We start from the raw sequence: 22,053 nt of genomic DNA, 5'->3' as shown, positions 1-22,053 counted from the left end.
ACTATCTTGATGTATTTGGACCATGATAGTTCCTTAGTGATCTGGACACCGAGCAACTTGAAGCTCTTCAACCCACTCCACTACAGCCCCGTCAATGTGAACGGGGCGTGCTCGGCCCTCTGTTTCCGGTAGTCCACGATCAGCTCCTTTGTCTTGCTGACGGTGAGGGAAAGGTTGTTGTCCGGGCACAGCACTGCCAGGTCTCTGACCTCCTTCCTATAGGCTGTCTCATTGTCGCCGGTGATCATGCCTACCACCGTCGTGTTGTTGGCAAACTTATTGAGGGTGTTGGAGTCACGCGCGGCCAAACAGTCATGGGTGAACAGGGAGTACAGGAGGGGACTGAGCATGCACCCTTGAGGGGGCCCCCGTGTTGAGGGCCAGCACGGCGGATGTGTTGTTACCTACCCTCACCACCTGGGGCGTCCTGTCAGGAAGTCCAGGATCCAGTTGCAGAAGGAGTTGTTCAGTCCCAGGGTCCTTGGCTTATAGATGAGCTTGGAGGGAACTATGGTGTTGAAGTCAATGTACAACATTCTCACTTAGGTGTTCCTTTTGTCCAAGTGGGAAAGAGCAGTGTGGAGTGCAATGGAGATTGCATCATCTGTGGATCTGTTGGGGCGGTATGCGATTTGGAGTGGGTCAAGGGTGTCTGGGTGATGGTGTTGATGTGATGCCATGACCAGCCTTTTAAACCATTCATGGCTACAGATGTGAGTGCTACTGGGTGATAGTCATTTAGGTGACCTTGATGTTCTTGGGCACAAGGACTATGGTGGTCTGCTTGACAAGGCCAGCCTGATCTCTGATTTATATATTGGAACGTGCAGTAACTTTTTGTAAATCTAGCCTTGTCCCAGAACGGTTTGTGCTGTCTTGCCAGATAGACAGCACAAACAGTTCTGAGACAAGGCTAGATTTACAAAAAGTTACAGGACGTTCCAATATATAGATAGGTCTACCATGCCCAGTACCTCGCTTCATTCTGAGTGAGATGCTAACTAAACTGTTGCTATTGGTCTACCATGCCCAGTACCTTGCTTCATTCTGAGTGATATGCTAACTAGACTGTTGCTATTGGTCTACCATGCCCAGTACCTCACTTCATTCTGAGTGATATGCTAACTAGACTGTTGCTATTGGCCTACCATGCCCAGTACCTCGCTTCATTCTGAGTGATATGCTAACTAGACTGTTGCTATTGGTCTACCATGCCCAGTACCTTGCTTCATTCTGAGTGATATGCTAACTAGACTGTTGCTATTGGCCTACCATGCCCAGTACCTCACTTCATTCTGAGTGATATGCTAACTAGACTGTTGCTATTGGCCTACCATGCCCAGTACCTCGCTTCATTCTGAGTGATATGCTAACTAGACTGTTGCTATTGGCCTACCATGCCCAGTACCTCGCTTCATTCTGAGTGATATGCTAACTAGACTGTTTGTTATTGGCCTACCATGCCCAGTACCTCGCTTCATTCTGAGTGATATGCTAACTAGACTGTTGCTATTGGCCTACCATGCCCAGTACCTCGCTTCATTCTGAGTGATATGCTAACTAGATTGTTGCTATTGGCCTACCATGCCCAGTACCTCGCTTCATTCTGAGTGATATGCTAACTAGACTGTTGCTATTGGTCTACCATGCCCAGTACCTCGCTTCATTCTGAGTGATATGCTAACTAGACTGTTGCTATTGGTCTACCATGCCCAGTACCTCGCTTCATTCTGAGTGATATGCTAACTAGACTGTTGCTATTGGTCTACCATGCCCAGTACCTCGCTTCATTCTGAGTGATATGCTAACTAGACTGTTGCTATTGGTCTACCATGCCCAGTACCTCGCTTCATTCTGAGTGATATGCTAACTAGACTGTTGCTATTGGTCTACCATGCCCAGTACCTCACTTCATTCTGAGTGATAGGCTAACTAGACTGTTGCTATTGGTCTACCATGCCCAGTACCTCGCTTCATTCTGAGTGATATGCTAACTAGACTGTTGCTATTGGTCTACCATGCCCAGTACCTTGCTTCATTCTGAGTGATATGCTAACTAGACTGTTGCTATTGGCCTACCATGCCCAGTACCTCGCTTCATTCTGAGTGATAAGCTAACTAGACTGTTGCTATTGGTCTACCATGCCCAGTACCTCGCTTCATTCTGAGTGATATGCTAACTAGACTGTTGCTATTGGTCTACCATGCCCAGTACCTCGCTTCATTCTGAGTAATATGCTAACTAGACTGTTGCTATTGGTCTACCATGCCCAGTACCTCGCTTCATTCTGAGTGATATGCTAACTAGACTGTTGCTATTGGTCTACCATGCCCAGTACCTCGCTTCATTCTGAGTGATATGCTAACTAGACTGTTGCTATTGGTCTACCATGCCCAGTACCTCGCTTCATTCTGAGTGATATGCTAACTAGACTGTTGCTATTGGTCTACCATGCCCAGTACCTCGCTTCATTCTGAGTGATATGCTAACTAGACTGTTGCTATTGGCCTACCATGCCCAGTACCTCGCTTCATTCTGAGTGATATGCTAACTAGACTGTTGCTATTGGTCTACCATGCCCAGTACCTCGCTTCATTCTGAGTGATATGCTAACTAGACTGTTGCTATTGGTCTACCATGCCCAGTACCTCATTTCATTCTGAGTGATATGCTAACTAGACTGTTGCTATTTGTCTACCATGCCCAGTACCTCACTTCATTCTGAGTGATATGCTAACTAGACTGTTGCTATTGGTCTACCATGCCCAGTACCTCACTTCATTCTGAGTGATATGCTAACTAGACTGTTGCTATTGGCCTACCATGCCCAGTACCTCACTTCATTCTGAGTGATATGCTAACTAGACTGTTGCTATTGGCCTACCATGCCCAGTACCTCGCTTCATTCTGAGTGATATGCTAACTAGACTTTTGCTATTGGTCTACCATGCCCAGTACCTCGCTTCATTCTGAGTGATATGCTAACTAGACTGTTGCTATTGGCCTACCATGCCCAGTACCTCACTTCATTCTGAGTGATATGCTAACTAGACTGTTGATATTGGCCTACCATGCCCAGTACCTCACTTCATTCTGATTGAGATGCTAACTAAACTGTTGCTATTGGCCTACCATGCCCAGTACCTCACTTCATTCTGAGTGATATGCTAACTAGACTTTTGCTATTGGCCTACCATGCCCACTACCTCGCTTCATTCTGAGTGATATGCTAACTAAACTGTTGCTATTGGCCTACCATGCCCAGTACCTCACTTCATTCTGAGTGATATGCTAACTAGACTTTTGCTATTGGCCTACCATGCCCAGTACCTCGCTTCATTCTGAGTGATATGCTAACTAGACTGTTGCTATTGGTCTACCATGCCCAGTACCTCGCTTCATTCTGAGTGAGATGCTAGCTAGACTGTTGCTATTGGCCTACCATGCCCAGTACCTCACTTCATTCTGAGTGATATGCTAACTAGACTTTTGCTATTGGCCTACCATGCCCAGTACCTCGCTTCATTCTGAGTGATATGCTAACTAGACTGTTGCTATTGGTCTACCATGCCCAGTACCTCGCTTCATTCTGAGTCATATGCTAACTAGACTGTTGCTATTGGTCTACCATGCCCAGTACCTCGCTTCATTCTGAGTCATATGCTAACTAGACTGTTGCTATTGGTCTACCATGCCCAGTACCTCGCTTCATTCTGAGTCATATGCTAACTAGACTGTTGCTATTGGTCTACCATGCCCAGTACCTCGCTTCATTCTGAGTGATATGCTAACTAGACTGTTGCTATTGGTCTACCATGCCCAGTACCTCGCTTCATTCTGAGTGATATGCTAACTAGACTGTTGCTATTGGCCTACCATGCCCAGTACCTCGCTTCATTCTGAGTGATATGCTAACTAGACTGTTGCTATTGGCCTACCATGCCCAGTACCTCACTTCATTCTGAGTGATATGCTAACTAGACTGTTGCTATTGGTCTACCATGCCCAGTACCTCACTTCATTCTGAGTGATATGCTAACTAGACTGTTGCTATTGGTCTACCATGCCCAGTACCTCTCTTCATTCTGAGTGATATACTAACTAGACTGTTGCTATTGGTCTACCATGCCCAGTACCTCACTTCATTCTGAGTGATATGCTAACTAGACTGTTGCTATTGGTCTACCATGCCCAGTACCTCACTTCATTCTGAGTGATATGCTAACTAGACTGTTGCTATTGGTCTACCATGCCCAGTACCTCGCTTCATTCTGAGTGATATGCTAACTAGACTGTTGCTATTGGTCTACCATGCCCAGTACCTCGCTTCATTCTGAGTGATATGCTAACTAGACTGTTGCTATTGGCCTACCATGCCCAGTACCTCGCTTCATTCTGAGTGATATGCTAACTAGACTGTTGCTATTGGTCTACCATGCCAGCCAGTCATGGAACTTCACTTTGTTGTTTTATTTTACTGTTCAGTAGTCAGTCTTGTCTTGTTGACATTTAATTGAGATCTGTCTCCAGTTACCCATGGCCTCTAATCAAGACAGAAGTCCTTGAGACCCAGACCAACACATAACGAGAGTTTGGGACTATAAAATGAGTTAACGTGCATAGCGACATTTTGAGGTTACTGTCACTATAAATGCCTTCAACCAGTGTGTTCCCAGTTGGTAATTTTTTTATATAAATAAACACGATTTTTCATTGTATTCCCGAACTTTGCTGTGCTTTTAAATGGTTGAAAGCGCAATGATTATGGGTGTGCCGACATGGCCATACTGGTATTCATAATCGTTTCCAGAAATTGACAGTTTCACATTCTCACTGCAAAAAAAAAAGCTGCAGATTAGGAGCCGTGTGCGGAGTGTTGTGTCTGTGTGTCCTCAATTTGCAGCGGGCAGCGAAGTTTGCTGTCACTCAGTCAGAGGTTTCATATGCTTTCCCTACCCTTTGCCCCACTTGTTAGATATTATGCACATTGATCGCTTGATAACAAACATCCTCACCTTGTGATTTATCATACTAGCAGGCAGCAACAATCTAAATGATCAGACTGAAAACACGCGACGAAAAGTGATCGAAATGATGAAGCGAGTGGACAGAGAAATACAGCTTCACTCTATCCAATCAGAGCGGCAGGATCAACGGACAACCCGCCCATCTCTTTACAGACAGGCAAACTAGCCAGTTAAGTTATCTAGTGCACGTAGAACCTCGCACATGACTGACTCAAAGACAGTACAGTACACTTTAGAAACTCTAGGACTGACTGACGTGAGAAAGATGCTTGCTGGCACCCGAAAATAACTTATTTTTGTATTTATTTTTACGATCACAGATAATTACAAAATATACTCGGATCTTAAGCGTATCCAAAAAATTTACCCATATCCGTTGCGATACTCATTTTGTCCGACTACTCGGCACACCCCTAGCAGTTATAGACATTTCGGTGAACTAAAACCAACAATCAGATGCTATTTTTTCCATTGGAATTTTGTTGTTTTTAAGATGGTTGAAAGTATAGTGACAAAACATAGGAAATTCAACTAACTTTTGGCTCTCTTTATGAGTGGGTGCATAGAGTTTGTAATCTCAACCAAATATTATCCACGTTGAAATGACATGGTGTGCCCAGTGGGAATGCTCTGTGTGCCGTCTTGGACAGAGGCTACTGTAATCTGTTAACTAACCAGAGATAGAGTCAAGACCGATGTCCTTGAGACACAGGCCCAACCTATAATCATGACAGAAGTCTTTGAGATCCAGACTAAGACCCAACCTTTCAAGACCTAACCTCTCGTGGACATACTACGTAAACAAATTCTGTACGATTTTATTTCTGGGTTAACCGAGATTACTGAAGACCCAGGCCATGACTCAGTGTATTAACATAATGAATGACCAGACCAAAATCAATGTTTTAAGATAATGACCAGACCATGACTCAGTGTATTAAGATAATGACCAGACCAAAATCAATGTTTTAAGATAATGACCAGACCATGACTCAGTGTATTAAGATAATGACAAAACTATGGTCAGTTCTAATGTGGATAAAACAAGATTCAGACCTCCTGATAAGCTCAATGTAACTATGGAACATAGAACATTTCAGCCGTGGTTGAATTGCGTTGTTCCTGCTACTTGCGTGTCCTCATCATCCGGCTCCGGCTCTGCAGGGGAGGTAATACTGTGATGCTGTGTGTGATTCTTCATCTTGGTTCCATGTATCTTGTTACAGTGACAGTATTGATTTGCAGTGGCGTTGCTGTGCTGGGGATAGCTCGGTTCAGAGGTCTGGCTTTTTCCAAGAATGTGTTCAGCTGTGGTTCTACCTTGAAACGCCTGTGTAGAGAGATACTCAAACCTTGAAGTTGGAGTGAACTGAAGGCTGTTTGCATTTCAAGGCATCCAAGGCTTTCCTGTGTGGTGGTGTACTTCATGGACCAAATTTCCCAGACAGAGACTCCATTTACATAGCTATTTATTCCAGTTCTAGGCTTAATCTATGTCTGGGAAACGGGCCCTATATCTGGGAATGTCAGCTGACTGTGTTTGTGTGTTGACTGTGTATTGGTGTGTGTTGACTGTGGTTGACTGTGTATTGGTGTGTGTTGACTGTGGTTGACTGTGTGTTGACGGTGTGTTGACTGTTTGTCTGTGTGTGTGTTGTCTGTCTCCTCCCAGGTTGACAAGCATCAGCAGAGTAAAGACTCTGTGTTCTTCCGGGATGGAAAGAGGAGGATTGACTTCGTCCTGTCCTATGTGGATGACCGAGACGGAGAGAGGAAACAGGTAAAATACAACCTACAGAAACACACCTCACTATCAACTACACTTCCTTCTACTGCAAATAGTTGTCAAGTGCATTGTCATCGCAGGGGTTTCATGGGAATTCTCAGTGATACTTAATACTGGTTTCTGGGCACAGGACACCGCCTGGGTAAAACCTGACTGAATGCTCCATTCCGTTGTGAGTTAGTTCAGAGTTCGTTCTGGTTTAATCCGGCTACATGGCTCTGTAGTAAAAGTACAGGGTGAATAAGATGTATGAACATAATTCAGGATGCTGTAATACATAGCACTCTTCCTTCACTTGACTCATTTTTACTTGACTCACTTCACTTGACTCACTTGGCTCACTTCACTTTACTTGACTCACTTCACTTGACACACTTCACTTGACTCACTTTACTTGACTCACTTCACTTGACTCACTTTACTTGACTCACTTCACTTGACTCACCTCACTTGTCAGCACCAGCTAGGTACGTCTCTTGCCACGCTGTTCATAATAGCAAGCACTGACTGTTGATAGTGTTCATATTTCAGAAATAAACTGCATGACACAAATACCTTGAAACAAGATGAAACATTTAAGCTAAGCTAAGCTACAGTACCTATAGTTCCTCATTCCTAACCAGTGACTGAGCCCCATGGAATGGACTGTCCTTATCATCTGCCTCCTGCTTTGAGTTAGCCTTGAATTGACCCTTAGTTTCCTTGGTAACTTTGTTATTTAAGTATATTTGAGTACTATTTGCATGCTGTGTGGGAGAAGTAGCCATTTTGAGGTGAAGCTTCCACATGAGTCCACATGATAAAGTGGTGTATAATGATATACAGTGCATTCGGCAAGTATTCAGACCCCTTGATTTTGTTATATTACATCCTTATTATAAAATTGATCAAATAGTATTTTTTCCCTCATCAATCTACACACAATGCCGCATAATGAAAAAGCAAAAAACGTTTTTTTAAATTTTAGCAAATGTATAAAAAAACAAACAGAAATATCACATTTAGTATTGAGCCACTTTACTCAGTACTTTGTTGAAGCACCTTTGGCAGCGATTACAGCCTTGAGTCTTCTTGGGTATGACACTACAAGCTTGGCACACCTGTATTTGTGGAGTTTCTCCCATTCTTCTCTGCAGATTCTCTCAAGCTCTGTCAGGTTGGATGGGGAGCGTTGCTGCGCAGCTATTTTCAGGGTCTCTCCAGCGATGTTTGACCGGGTTCTAGTCCGGGCTCTGGTTTAGCCACTCAAGGACATTCAGAGACTTGTCCCGAAGCCACTCATGTGTTGTCTTGGCTGTGTGCTTAGGGTCGTTGTCCTGTTGGAAGGTGAATCTTCGCCCCAGTCTGAGATCCTGAGCACTCTGGAGCAGGTTTTCATCAAGGATCTCTTTGTACTTTGCTTCGTTCATCTTTCCCTAGTCTCCCAGTCCCTGCCGCTGAAAAACATCCCCACAGCATGATGCTGCCACCACCATGCTTCACCGTAGGGATGGTGTCAGGTTTCCTCCAGACGTGACGTTTGGCATTCAGGCCAAAGGGTTCAATCTTGTTTCTCATGGTCTGAGAGTCCTTTGGGTGCCTTATTAGCAAATAAAGCAGGCTGTCATGTGCCTTTTACTGAGGAGGGGCTACTGTCTGGCCACTCTATCATAAAGGCCTGATTGGTGGAGTGCTGCAAAGAGCTCTGTCAGAGTGACCATCGGGTTCTTGGTTACCTCCCTGACCAAGGCCCTTATCCTCTGATTGCTCAGTTTGGCCGGGCAGCCTGCTCTAGGAAAAGTTTTGGTGGTTCCAAACTTCTTCATTTAATAATTATGGAGGCCACTTTGTTCTTGAGGACCTTCAATGCTGCAGAAATATTTTGGTACCCTTCCCCAGATCTGTGCCTCGACATAATCCTGTCTCGGGAACTCTACGGACAATTCCTTCGACCTCATGGCTTGGTTTTTGCTCTGACATACACTGTCAACTGTGGGACCTTATAAAGACAGGTGTGTGCCTTTCCAAATCATGTCCAATCAATTGAATTGACCACAGGTGGACTCCAATCAAGTTGTAGAAACATCTCAACGTTGATCAATGGAAACAGGATTGATTTCGAGTCTAAATAGCGAAGGGTCTGAATAATGATGTATATAATGTATTTGTTTTTTATTTTTAATAAATTTGCAAATATTTCTAAAATGTGTAGCTGGTACTAGTAAGCATCATGATCAGACGGTTTATAGAGAGGGTCTTCTGGGAGGGGAGCAACCAATGGCTGCGTCTTCTGTGAGGGGAGCAACCAATGGGTGGGTCTTCTGGTAGGGGCGCAACCAGGGAGGGGAAAGGCCTTTTATAAACTTATCAAATGTTGTTGTGATTTCCGGCGCCGACAGAGATGGCCGCCTCGCTTCGCGTTCCTAGGAAACTATGCAGTTTTTTGTTTTTTTACGTGTTATTTCTTACATTAGTACCCCAGGTCATCTTAGGTTTCATTACATACAGTCGAGAAGAACTACTGAATATAAGAGCAGCGTCAACTCACCATCAGTACAACCAAGAATATGACTTTCGTGAAGCGGATCCTGTGTTCTGCCTTTCAACCAGGACAACGGAATGGATCCCAGCCGACGACCCAAAAAAACGACTCCGTAAAAGAGGGAAACGAGGCGGTCTTCTGGTCAGACTCCGGAGACGGGCACATCGTGCACAACTCCCTAGTATACTTCTCGCCAATGTCCAGTCTCTTGACAACAAGGTTGATGAAATCCGAGCAAGGGTAGCATTCCAGAGGGACATCAGAGACTGTAACGTTCTTTGCTTCACGGAAACATGGCTCACCGGAGAGACGCTATCGGAGTCGGTGCAGCCAGCTGGTTTCTCCACGCATCGCGCCGACAGAAACAAACATCTTTCTGGTAAGAAGAGGGGCGGGGGCGTATGCTTCATGGTTAACGGGACGTGGTGTGGCCACAACAACATACAGGAACTCAAGTCCTTCTGTTCACCTGATTTAGAATTCCTCACAATCAAATGTTGACCGCATTATCTACCAAGAGAATTCTCTTATATTCCCCCCCAAGCAGACACATCGATGGCTCTGAACAAACTTTATTTGACTCTTTGCAAACTGGAATCCATACATCCTGAGGCTGCATTCATTGTAGCTGGGGATTTTAACAAGGCTAATCTGAAAACAAGACTCCCTAAATTGTATCAGCATAACGATTGCGCAACCAAGGCTGGCAAAACCTTGGATCATTGCTATTCTAACTTCCGCAACGCATATAAGGCCCTGCCCCGCCCTCCTTTCGGAAAAACTGACCACGACTCCATTTTGTTGATCCCTGTCTACAGACAGAAACTAAAACAAGAAGCTCCAACGCTGGTCCGACCAATCTGATTCCACACTCCAAGACTGCTTCCATCACGTGGACTGGGATATGTTTCGTATTGCGTCAGACAACAACATTGACGAATACACTGATTCGGTGTGCGAGTTCATTAGAACGTGCGTTGAAGATGTCGTTCCCATAGCAACGATTAAAACATTCCCAAACCAGAAACCGTGGATTGATGGCAGCATTCGCGTGAAATTGAAAGCGCGAACCACTGCTTTTAATCAGGGCAAGGTGACCGGAAACATGACCGAATACAAACAGTGTAGCTATTCCCTCCGTAAGACAATCAAACAAGCTAAGCGTCAGTATAGAGACAAAGTAGAATCTCAATTCAACGGCTCAGACGCAAGAGGTATGTGGCATGGTCTACAGTCAATCACGGACTACAAAAAGAAAACCAGCCCCGTCACGGACCAGGATGTCTTGCTCCCAGGCAGACTAAATCACTTTTTTTGCCCGCGTTGAGGACAATACAGTGCCACTGACACGGCCTGCAACCAAAACATGCGGCCTCTCCTTCACTGCAGCCGAGGTGAGTAAAACATTTAAACGTGTTAACCCTCGCAAGGCTGCAGGCCCAGACGGCATCCCCAGCCGCGCCCTCAGAGCATGCGCAGACCAGCTGGCTGGTGTGTTTACGGACATATTCAATCAATCCCTATCCCAGTCTGCTGTTCCCACATGCTTCAAGAGGGCCACCATTGTTCCTGTTCCCAAGAAAGCTAAGGTAACTGAGCTAAACGACTACTGCCCCGTAGCACTCACTTCCGTCATCATGAAGTGCTTTGAGAGACTAGTCAAGGACCATATCACCTCCACCCTACCTGACACCCTAGACCCACTCCAATTTGCTTACCGCCCAAATAGGTCCACAGACGATGCAATCTCAACCACACTGCACACTGCCCTAACCCATCTGGACAAGAGGAATACCTATGTGAGAATGCTGTTCATCGACTACAGCTCGGCATTCAACACCATAGTACACTCCAAGCTCGTCATCAAGCTCGAGACCCTGGGTTTCGACCCCGCCCTGTGCAACTGGGTACTGGACTTCCTGATGGGCCGCCCCCAGGTGGTGAGGGTAGGCAACAACATCTCCACCCCGCTGATCCTCAACACTGGGGCCCCACAAGGGTGCATTCTGAGCCCTCTCCTGTACTCCCTGTTCACCCACGACTGCGTGGCCACGCACGCCTCCAACTCAATCATCAAGTTTGCGGACGACACAACAGTGGTAGGCTTGATTACCAACAACGACGAGACGGCCTACAGGGAGGAGGTGAGGGGCCTCGGAATGTGGTGTCAGGAAAATAACCTCACACTCAACGTCAACAAAACTAAGGAGATGATTGTGGACTTCAGGAAACAGCAGAGGGAACACCCCCCTATCCACATCGATGGAACAGTAGTGGAGAGGGTAGTAAGTTTTAAGTTCCCCTGCATACACATCACAGACAAACTGAATGGGTCCACCCACACAGACAGCATCGTGAAGAAGGTGCAGCAGCGCCTCTTCAACCTCAGGAGGCTGAAGAAATTCGGCTTGTCACCAAAAGCACTCACAAACTTCTACAGATGCACAATCGAGAGCATCCTGGTGGGCTGTGTCACCTTCTGGTACGGCAACTGCTCCGCCCACAACCGTAAGGCTCTCCAGAGGGTAGTGAGGTCTGCACAACGCATCACCGGGGGCAAACTACCTGCCCTCCAGGACCCCTTCACCAACCGATGTTACAGGAAGGCCATAAAGATCATCAAGGACAACAACCACCCGAGCCACTGCCTGTTCATCCCGCTATCATCCAGAAGGCGAGGTCAGTACAGGTGCATCAAAGCTGGGACCGAGAGACTGAAAAACAGCTTCTATCTCAAGGCCATCAGACTGTTAAACAGCCACCACTAACATTGAGTGGCTGCTGCCAACACACTGACTCAACTACAGCCACTTTAATAATGGGAATTGATGGGAAATGATGTAAAATATATCACTAGCCACTTTAAACAATGCTACCTAATATAATGTTTACATACCCTACATTATTCATCTCATATGTATACGTATATACTGTACTCTATATCATCTACGGCATCTTTATGTAATACATGTATCACTAGCCACTTTAACTATGCCACTTTGTTTACATACTCATCTCATATGTATATACTGTACTCGATAACATCTACTGTATCTTGCCTATGCCGCTCTGTACCATCACTCATTCATATATCTTTACAGTGCCTTGCGAAAGTATTCGGCCCCCTTGAACTTTGCGACCTTTTGCCTCATTTCAGGCTTCAAACATAAAGATATAAAACTGTATTTTTTTGTGAAGAATCAACAACAAGTGGGACACAATCATGAAGTGGAACGACATTTATTGGATATTTCAAACTTTTTTAACAAATCAAAAACTGAAAAATTGGGCGTGCAAAATTATTCAGCCCCTTTACTTTCAGTGCAGCAAACTCTCTCCAGAAGTTCAGTGAGGATCTCTGAATGATCCAATGTTGACCTAAATGACTAATGATGATAAATACAATCCACCTGTGTGTAATCAAGTCTCCGTATAAATGCACCTGCACTGTGATAGTCTCAGAGGTCCGTCAAAAGCGCAGAGAGCATCATGAAGAACAAGGAACACACCAGGCAGGTCCGAGATACTGTTGTGAAGAAGTTTAAAGCCGGATTTGGATACAAAAGGATTTCCCAAGCTTTAAACATCCCAAGGAGCACTGTGCAAGCGATATTATTGAAATGGAAGGAGTATCAGACCACTGCAAATCTACCAAGACCTGGCCGTCCCTCTAAACTTTCAACTCATACAAGGAGAAGACTGATCAGAGATGCAGCCAAGAGGCCCATGATCACTCTGGATGAACTGCAGAGATCTACAGCTGAGGTGGGAGACTCTGTCCATAGGACAACAATCAGTCGTATATTGCACAAATCTGGCCTTTATGGAAGAGTGGCAAGAAGAAAGCCATTTCTTAAAGATATCCATAAAAAGTGTTGTTTAAAGTTTGCCACAAGCCACCTGGGAGACACATCAAACATGTGGAAGAAGGTGCTCTGGTCAGATGAAACCAAAATTGAACTTTTTGGCAACAATGCAAAACGTTATGTTTGGCGTAAAAGCAACACAGCTGAACACACCATCCCCACTGTCAAACAAGGTGGTGGCAGCATCATGGTTTGGGCCTGCTTTTCTTCAGCAGGGACAGGGAAGATGGTTAAAATTGATGGGAAGATGGATGGAGCCAAATACAGGACTATTCTGGAAGAAAACCTGATGGAGTCTGCAAAAGACCTGAGACTGGGACGGAGATTTGTCTTCCAACAAGACAATGATCCAAAACATAAAGCAAAAGCTACAATGGTTCAAAAATAAACATATCCAGGTGTTAGAATGGCCAAGTCAAAGTCCAGACCTGAATCCAATCGAGAATCTGTGGAAAGAACTGAAAACTGCTGTTCACAAATGCTCTCCATCCAACCTCACTGAGCTCGAGCTGTTTTGCAAGGAGGAATGGGAAAAAATGTCAGTCTCTCGATGTGCAAAACTGATAGAGACATACCCCAAGCGACTTACAGCTGTAATCGCAGCAAAAGGTGGCGCTAAAAAGTATTAACTTAAGGGGGCTGAATAATTTTGCACGCCCAATTTTTCAGTTTTTGATTTGTTAAAAAAGTTTGAAATATCCAATAAATGTCGTTCCACTTCATGATTGTGTCCCACTTGTTGTTGATTCTTCACAAAAAATACAGTTTTATATCTTTAGGTTTGAAGCCTGAAATGTGCCAAAAGGTCGCAAAGTTCAAGGGGGCCGAATACTTTCGCAAGGCACTGTATGTACATATTCTTTATCCCCCTACACTTGTGTGTATAAGACAGTAGTTTTGGAATTGTTAGTTAGATTACTTGTTGGTTATTACTGCATTGTCGGAACTAGAAGCACAAGCATTTCGCTAAACTTGCATTAACATCTGCTAACCATGTGTATGTGACAAATAAAATGTGATTGATTCGATTTGAGACATGTTGGGGTAATGGGATGGGGAGCAGGGAGACATGTTAGGGTAATGGGATGGGGAGTAGGGAGACATGTTGGGGTAATGGGATGGGGAGTAGGGAGACATGTTGGGGTAATGGGATGGGGAGCAGGGAGACATGTTGGGGTAATGGGATGGGGAGTAGGGAGACATGTTGGGGTAATGGGATGGGGAGTAGGGAGACATGTTGGGGTAATGGGATGGGGAGCAGGGAGACATGTTGGGGTAATGGGATGGGGAGCAGGGAGACATGTTGGGGTAATGGGATGGGGAGCAGGGAGACATGTTGGGGTATCCTCTCATATCCTCTCTCCTCTCCTATCGTCTCTCCTCTCCTATCCTATCGTCTCTCCTCTTATATCCTCTCTCCTATCCTATCATATCTCCTCTCCTATCCTATCCTCTCCTATACTATCATCTCTCCTATCCGCTCTCCTCTCATATCCTCTCTCCTCTCCTATCGTCTCTCCTCTCTTCCCCTCTATGCTCCTCTCTCCTCTTCTCTTTTCTTCCTTCTATGTTGTCAACAGGAGAGGCGGAGGGAGTATGAGGCTAACCTACAGAAAGCAGGGCTGGAGTTGGAGACAGAGGATAAATCGGTAAGATTCCTGCCCTGAAGGTTTATCTGATTACATCTAACCAAGTTCTGGTGAATAAATAGCCTGGTCCCAGATATGTCTGTGTTGCTAACAACATCGGACCAGAGGAGTTAGCAACGCAGCATAAACAGATCTGAGACCAGGCTAGTGAATGAATATAGGTCTGAAACAAGAGATATTTAGTATACAGGGACAGACTGTCCTGGCAGTGTTTTTGTACAGGGGGATGCCATTACTCTTTCTCACCACTGGGGGGATAGATATTTAGTATACAAGGACAGACTGTCCTGGCAGTGTTTTTGTACAGGGGGATGCCATTACTCTTTCTCACCACTGGGGGGATAGATATTTAGTATACAAGGACAGACTGTCCTGGCAGTGTTTTTGTACAGGGGGATGCCATTACTCTTTCTCACCACTGGGGGGATAGATATTTAGTATACAAGGACAGACTGTCCTGGCAGTGTTTTTGTACAGGGGGATGCCATTACTCTTTCTCACCACTGGGGGGAGAGATATTTAGTATACAAGGACAGACTGTCCTGGCAGTGTTTTTGTACAGGGGGATGCCATTACTCTTTCTCACCACTGGGGGGAGAGATATTTAGTATACAAGGACAGACTGTCCTGGCAGTGTTTTTGTACAGGGGGATGTCATTACTCTTTCTCACCACTGGGGGGAGAGATATTTAGTATACAAGGACAGACTGTCCTGGCAGTGTTTTTGTACAGGGGGATGCCATTACTCTTTCTCACCACTGGGGGCGATAGATCAATAGAAATACTCTGGTTTATCAACTTTATAACACAGTACAGGAAAATGGTTTGTTTTTGGTGGTGGAGGTGAACTTAAGTAGCTAAACTTGGCTATTGGTTAAATAATTGACAGGCTGTGTCTGTTTTGTCTGTCCGTCTTCCTGTCTGTCCATCCATCTCCACTTCTATCTATCTCTCCATCACTCCATCTCTCTCCTCCAATCAGGTGTCAGATGACAGGAAGACATACTTTGTGAAGATCCACGCCCCATGGGAGGTTCTGGCCACCTACGCCGATGTCCTCAAGATCAAGGTTCCCTTCAAGGAAAACGACATCCCCGTTCACCAGGTACAGTAGGCAGTCAGGTAGCCTAGCGGTTAGCGAGGCGGGTCCAAGCCAAACGGATTGGTTCCAATACCAGAACTGAAAGAAAATATCTGGCCAGTCTTTGGACTGTAGGTTAAAACGGTAGCCTGATCCCAGATCTGTTTGTGTTCATGCCAACTACATTGTTGTCATCCGGAAACATGTTTGTGGTGACAAGGTGTTGGCATGACGTCACAAAACAGACTATTTTGTAAAGTAAAGTATTGTTTTTTCATCCAGGACATTCCCATGGACTGGCTGTTCACTCCTTTCCGTCTACCGGACCACGTTATGAATCCTGAACCTGACTATTTCACCTCACCTTTCAACAAGGGAAAGATTGACTTCTTCCTCATCGATGACAAGGAGACGTTCTTCCCTCCTTCCGTCCGCAACAGGATAGTAAGTAGGCCAACGTAAAGGTTTTTTTTTGTACAAGAGAATCAAAGGAGAAGAATTGACTTCTCTTCTGACTTCTCTCTTCACGGTTTCTTCCTGGCTGTGAAGCAACCGTCGATGTAAAAATGGCTTTGTGAATTAATTTGGAATGTAGTCATGGCAGTATAGCGGCTTGTAGAATAGACAGTCCTCTATTAGTAGAAGTGTGAATCTCTATGTATGTATTTCTCTCTCTCTCCTCCCTCCAGGTGTACTACATCTTAGCCCGTTGTCCCTACCACAAGACGGACAGAGAGGACAAGAAGGGCATCAAGCGCCTGCTCAACAACGGCACCTACGGGTCTGCCTTCCCACTACATGATGTAAGAGGCTACTGTCCAACAGTGACCAGGGTTGGGGTCAATTCCGTTTTAAATTCCTGTCAATTTAGGACGTACACTGAAATTACAATTACAATTTAGGACGTACACTGAAATTACAATTACAATTTTTAGTCTTTGCTTTTTCAATGAGAAAAAAATGTGGAATTGGAATTTGATTTCCTTTCTGAAATGACTGGATTTGAAATGGAATTGACCCCCCCAAAAAACTCTGAAAGTGACCTTCTCTCCTAGTAGGGAAAAGTGGTTGTGATGTCATTTTAGCTGTCGTTCATATAGTCATTTAGTCGTTCATATAGTAATCCCCCCCCCCCCCCCCCCCAAAAAAAGGGGGTATCTTTATCAAAATGAACCCTATTATCATCCCCTTTTGGAATGAGACATTCCACATTGTGGGGCGGGAGGTAGTCTAGTGGTTAGAGTGGAGGGGCGGCAGGTAGCCTAGTGGTTAGAGTGGAGGGGCGCGGCAGGTAGCCTAGTGGTTAGAGTGGAGGGGCGGCAGGTAGCCTAGTGGTTAGAGTGGAGGGGCGGCAGGGTAGACTAGTGGTTAGAGTGGAGGGGCGGCAGGTCGCCTAGTGGTTAGAGTGAAGGGGCGGCAGGGTAGACTAGTGGTTAGAGTGGAGGGATGGCAGGTAGCCTAGTGGTTAGAGTGGAGGGGCGGCAGCGTAACCTAGTGGTTAGAGTGGAGGGGAGGCAGGTAGCGTAGTGGTTAGAGTGGAGGGATGGCAGGTAGCCTAGTGGTTAGAGTGGAGGGGCGGCAGGTATCCTAGTGGTTAGAGTGGAGGGATGGCAGGTAGCCTAGTGGTTAGAGTGGAGGGGCGGCAGGTAGCCTAGTGGTTAGAGTGGAGGGGAGGCAGGTAGCGTAGTGGTTAGAGTGGAGGGATGGCAGGTAGCCTAGTGGTTAGAGTGGAGGGGCGGCAGGTATCCTAGTGGTTAGAGTGGAGGGGCGGCAGGTAGTCTAGTGGTTAGAGTGGAGGGGCGGCAGGTAGCCTAGTGGTTAGAGTGGAGGGGCGGCAGGTAGCCTAGTGGTTAGAGTGGAGGGGAGGCAGGTAGCGTAGTGGTTAGAGTGGAGGGGCGGCAGGTAGCCTAGTGGTTAGAGTGGAGGGGCGGCAGGTAGCCTAGTGATTAGAGTGGAGGGGCGGCAGGGTAGCCTAGTGGTTAGAGTGGAGGGGCGGCAGGTAGTCTAGTGGTTAGAGTGGAGGGGCGGCAGGTAGCCTAGTGGTTAGAGTGGAGGGGCGGCAGGTAGCCTAGTGGTTAGAGTGGAGGGGCGGCAGGTAGCCTAGTGGTTAGAGTGGAGGGGGGGCAGGTAGTCTAGTGGTTAGAGTGGAGGGACGGCAGGGTAGTCTAGTGGTTAGAATGGAGGGACGGCAGGTAGTCTAGTGGTTAGAGTGTAGGGGTGGCAGGTAGACTAGTGGTTAGAGTGGAGGGGTGGCAGGTAGCGTAGTGGTTAGAGTGGAGGGATGGCAGGTAGCCTAGTGGTTAGAGTGGAGGGATGGCAGGTAGCCTAGTGGTTAGAGTGGAGGGATGGCAGGTAGCCTAGTGGTTAGAGCGTTGGACTTCATCAAGATCGAATCCCCGAGCTGACAAGGTGAAACATCTTTCGTTCTGCCCCCTGAACAAGGCAGTTAACCCACTGTTCCCTGATAGGCCGTCATTGAAAATAAGAATATTTTTTTTAACTGATTTGCCTAGTTAAATAAAGGTTAAATAAAAAATAAAAACAGGCATAAGGTTGCACAATTCCGGGTAAATTTCCCAGAATCCCCAGGTTTTCCAGAAATCCTGGCGAGAGGATTCCAGATTCCCTGCTTATTTGCCTCTTGATTCTGGGAATCTTTCAACTGGGATTTTCTGGAGAGAAAAAAACGAATACATTTTCTTTTGGGGGGGGGCGTTTATCTGAATTTTGCAACCATATTATGAATAAGGATGAACAGTAGGACCATGACATGATAAACGGTCTGTCTCCCTCTGTATGTATAAAGTCTCGATACTGGAAACCATCCAGGGACTCCAACAGTGAGAGTGAGAGATTCAACCTCTACAAACACTGGGCCCAGTTTTTCAGTTTCTTCAAAGAGCAGCCCCTCAACTTGATACGGTGAGAACACAACAACAAGCCAGACATTCATTCCAACTCAGATTAACAGCCTGTGCACATTGATATACTGTACTTTTAAGCCAGTGTCTCTAATGTTTGCGGATCTCACATTGCCTGTTAACTCCAAGGATTTCAGGTCAAGCAGATATCCCCTTTCAATGTGAACTGCGCAGTGCACGGGTCATTTATCTGTGTTTGTTTGAATCAAGTCTCCACGTGGTCCTCTTTTTTTCTAGACACTAAACAGACTTGTTGATGTTTGATTGGTTGTGTTGTATTTCCCCATAACAGGAAGTATTACGGGGAGAAGATGTTTGATTGGTTGTGATGTATTTCCCATAACAGGAAGTATTACGGGGAGAAGATGTTTGATTGGTTGTGTTGTATTTCCCATAACAGGAACTATTACGGGGAGAAGATGTTTGATTGGTTATATTTCTCATAACAGGAAGTATTACGGGGAGAAGATGTTTGATTGGTTGTGTTGTATTTCCCCATAACAGGAAGTATTACGAGGAGAAGATGTTTGATTGGTTATATTTCTCATAACAGGAAGTATTACGGGGAGAAGATGTTTGATTGGTTGTGTTGTATTTCCCCATAACAGGAAGTATTACGGGGAGAAGATGTTTGATTGGTTGTGTTGTATTTCCCATAACAGGAAGTATTACGGGGAGAAGATGTTTGATTGGTTATATTTCTCATAACAGGAAATATTACGGGGAGAAGATGTTTGATTGGTTGTGTTGTTTTTCCCATTACAGGAAGTATTACGGGGAGAAGATGTTTGATTGGTTGTGATGTATTTCCCATAACAGGAAGTATTACGGGGAGAAGATGTTTGATTGGTTGTGTTGTATTTCCCATAACAGGAACTATTACGGGGAGAAGATGTTTAATTGGTTGTGATGTATTTCCCATAACAGGAAGTATTACGGGGAGAAGATGTTTGATTGGTTGTATTGTATTTCCCCATAACAGGAAGTATTACGGGGAGAAGATGTTTGATTGGTTATATTTCCCATAACAGGAAGTATTACGGGGAGAAGATTGGGATCTACTTTGCCTGGCTGGGTTTCTACACTGAGATGCTGTTCTTCGCTGCGGTAGTCGGCCTGATCTGTTTTCTCTATGGATTGTTCACCTTCGATGACAACGTCTGGAGGTGAGGGCCCCTGAATCCCAATTCAACCCCTAGGCACTATCCCCAACCCCCTAACTCACAGCCTAAAAATCCTAGGCACTATCCCATATCCTGTACCCCCGCCAGCCTAAAAATCCTAGGCACTATGCTGTACCTCCCCCCCTGCCTAAAAATCCTAGGCACTATCCCATACCCCCCCAGCCTAAAAATCCTAGGCACTATCCCATACCCCCCCAGCCTAAAAATCCTAGGCACTATCCCATACCCCCCCAGCCTAAAAATCCTAGGCACTATCCAGTACCCCCCCCCCCCCCCAGCCTAAAAATCCTAGGCACTATCCAGTACCCCCCCCCCCCCCCCCAGCCTAAAAATCCTAGGCACTATCCCGTACGCCCCCACCGCCTAAAAATCCTAGGCACTATCCCGTACCCCCCCAGCCTAAAAATCGGACACAGGTTAATTTAGCCGTTGTCTGGACTGAAAGGCCGGTTTCCCAGATATTGGTTGGACTGAAAGGCTGGTTTCCCAGACACAGTGAAGCTGTTGGCTGGACTGAAAGGCTGGTTTCCCAGACACAGTTAAGCCGTTGGCTGGACCGAAAGGCTGGTTTCCCAGACACAGTTAAGCCGTTGGCTGGACCGAAAGGCTGGTTTCCCAGACACAGTTAAGCCGTTGGCTGGACTGAAAGGCTGGTTTCCCAGATATTGGTTGGACTGAAAGGCTGGTTTCCCAGACACAGTGAAGCTGTTGGCTGGACCGAAAGGCTGGTTTCCCAGACACAGTTAAGCCGTTGGCTGGACTGAAAGGCTGGTTTCCCAGATATTGGTTGGACTGAAAGGCTGGTTTCCCAGACACAGTGAAGCTGTTGGCTGGACTGAAAGGCTGGTTTCCCAGACACAGTTAAGCCGTTGGCTGGACCGAAAGGCTGGTTTCCCAGACACAGTTAAGCTGTTGGCTGGACCGAAAGGCTGGTTTCCCAGACACAGTTAAGCTGTTGGCTGGACTGAAAGGCTGGTTTCCCAGACACAGTTAAGCTGTTGGCTGGACTGAAAGGCTGGTTTCCCAGACACAGTTAAGCTGTTGGCTGGACTGAAAGGCTGGTTTCCCAGACACAGTTAAGCCGTTGGCTGGACCGAAAGGCTGGTTTCCCAGACACAGTTAAGCCGTTGGCTGGACCGAAAGGCTGGTTTCCCAGACACAGTTAAGCCGTTGGCTGGACTGAAAGGCTGGTTTCCCAGACACAGTTAAGCCGTTGGCTGGACTGAAAGGCTGGTTTCCCAGACACAGTTAAGCCGTTGGCTGGACCGAAAGGCTGGTTTCCCAGACACAGTGAAGCTGTTGGCTGGACTGAGAGGCATACTGAATGGAGAATCTACTGTATGTCTGGGATTCCGTGTCCAGGAATCCGTCCCTCAACATGTTCATATATGTTTCCTGGAAAAAATGTTTTGCAGTTTGTTATGAGAATATCATGTTTTTTAAAAATAAAATAACATCTTGTTTCAGTAAAGAAATATGTAGTGAGGAGATTGGAGGCAACATCATCATGTGTCCACTGTGTGATAAGAAATGTGGCTACTGGAAACTCAACTCAACGTGTAACTCCTCCTGGGTAAGAAGTCCAGGCTTTTATAATTGCAACGTGCAGATTATGATACTGTACACAGACAGACACTGTTGTGATATGTTCATTTTATGACCAGAACTTCAGGTCAAGTCAATGAACGTGCTCTTGTTTTTTTCTTCCATCAGCAATCACATATGTTTGACAACGTGGGGACGGTGTTCTTTGCCATATTCATGGGGATTTGGGGTAAGTGACAGTCTCAGTGAATATTAAGTGACAGTCTCAGTGAATATTAAGTGACAGTCTCTGTGAATATTAAGTGACAGTCTCAGTGAATATTAAGTGACAGTCTCTGTGAATATTAAGTGACAGTCTCTGTGAATATTAAGTGACAGTCTCAGTGAATATTAAGTGACAGTCTCAGTGAATATTAAGTGACAGTCTCTGTGAATATTAAGTGACAGTCTCTGTGAATATTAAGTGACAGTC

The 22,053-nt window shown here is 45.7% G+C and overlaps 1 protein-coding gene across 3 annotated transcripts in view; it reads left to right on the top strand.

The window, feature by feature from the left end:
• Window positions 1-22,053, top strand: part of LOC110502607 (anoctamin-5) — an 82,008-nt gene that overhangs the window by 41,998 nt on the left and 17,957 nt on the right. For all 3 annotated transcript variants that reach the window (XM_036961035.1, XM_036961036.1, XM_036961037.1), the window contains 9 exons: window positions 6,701-6,808; window positions 14,782-14,850; window positions 15,833-15,955; window positions 16,214-16,375; window positions 16,621-16,734; window positions 18,738-18,853; window positions 19,884-20,018; window positions 21,504-21,609; window positions 21,750-21,810. In XM_036961035.1, the coding sequence (XP_036816930.1) occupies window positions 6,701-6,808; window positions 14,782-14,850; window positions 15,833-15,955; window positions 16,214-16,375; window positions 16,621-16,734; window positions 18,738-18,853; window positions 19,884-20,018; window positions 21,504-21,609; window positions 21,750-21,810 (994 nt within the window). The remainder of the gene's footprint in view (window positions 1-6,700; window positions 6,809-14,781; window positions 14,851-15,832; window positions 15,956-16,213; window positions 16,376-16,620; window positions 16,735-18,737; window positions 18,854-19,883; window positions 20,019-21,503; window positions 21,610-21,749; window positions 21,811-22,053) is intronic.

The sequence above is a fragment of the Oncorhynchus mykiss genome, chromosome 2 (genome assembly GCF_013265735.2).
Source record: "Oncorhynchus mykiss isolate Arlee chromosome 2, USDA_OmykA_1.1, whole genome shotgun sequence".
NCBI lineage: Eukaryota > Metazoa > Chordata > Actinopteri > Salmoniformes > Salmonidae > Oncorhynchus > Oncorhynchus mykiss.
This window is presented reverse-complemented; position numbering and strand designations above follow the sequence as displayed.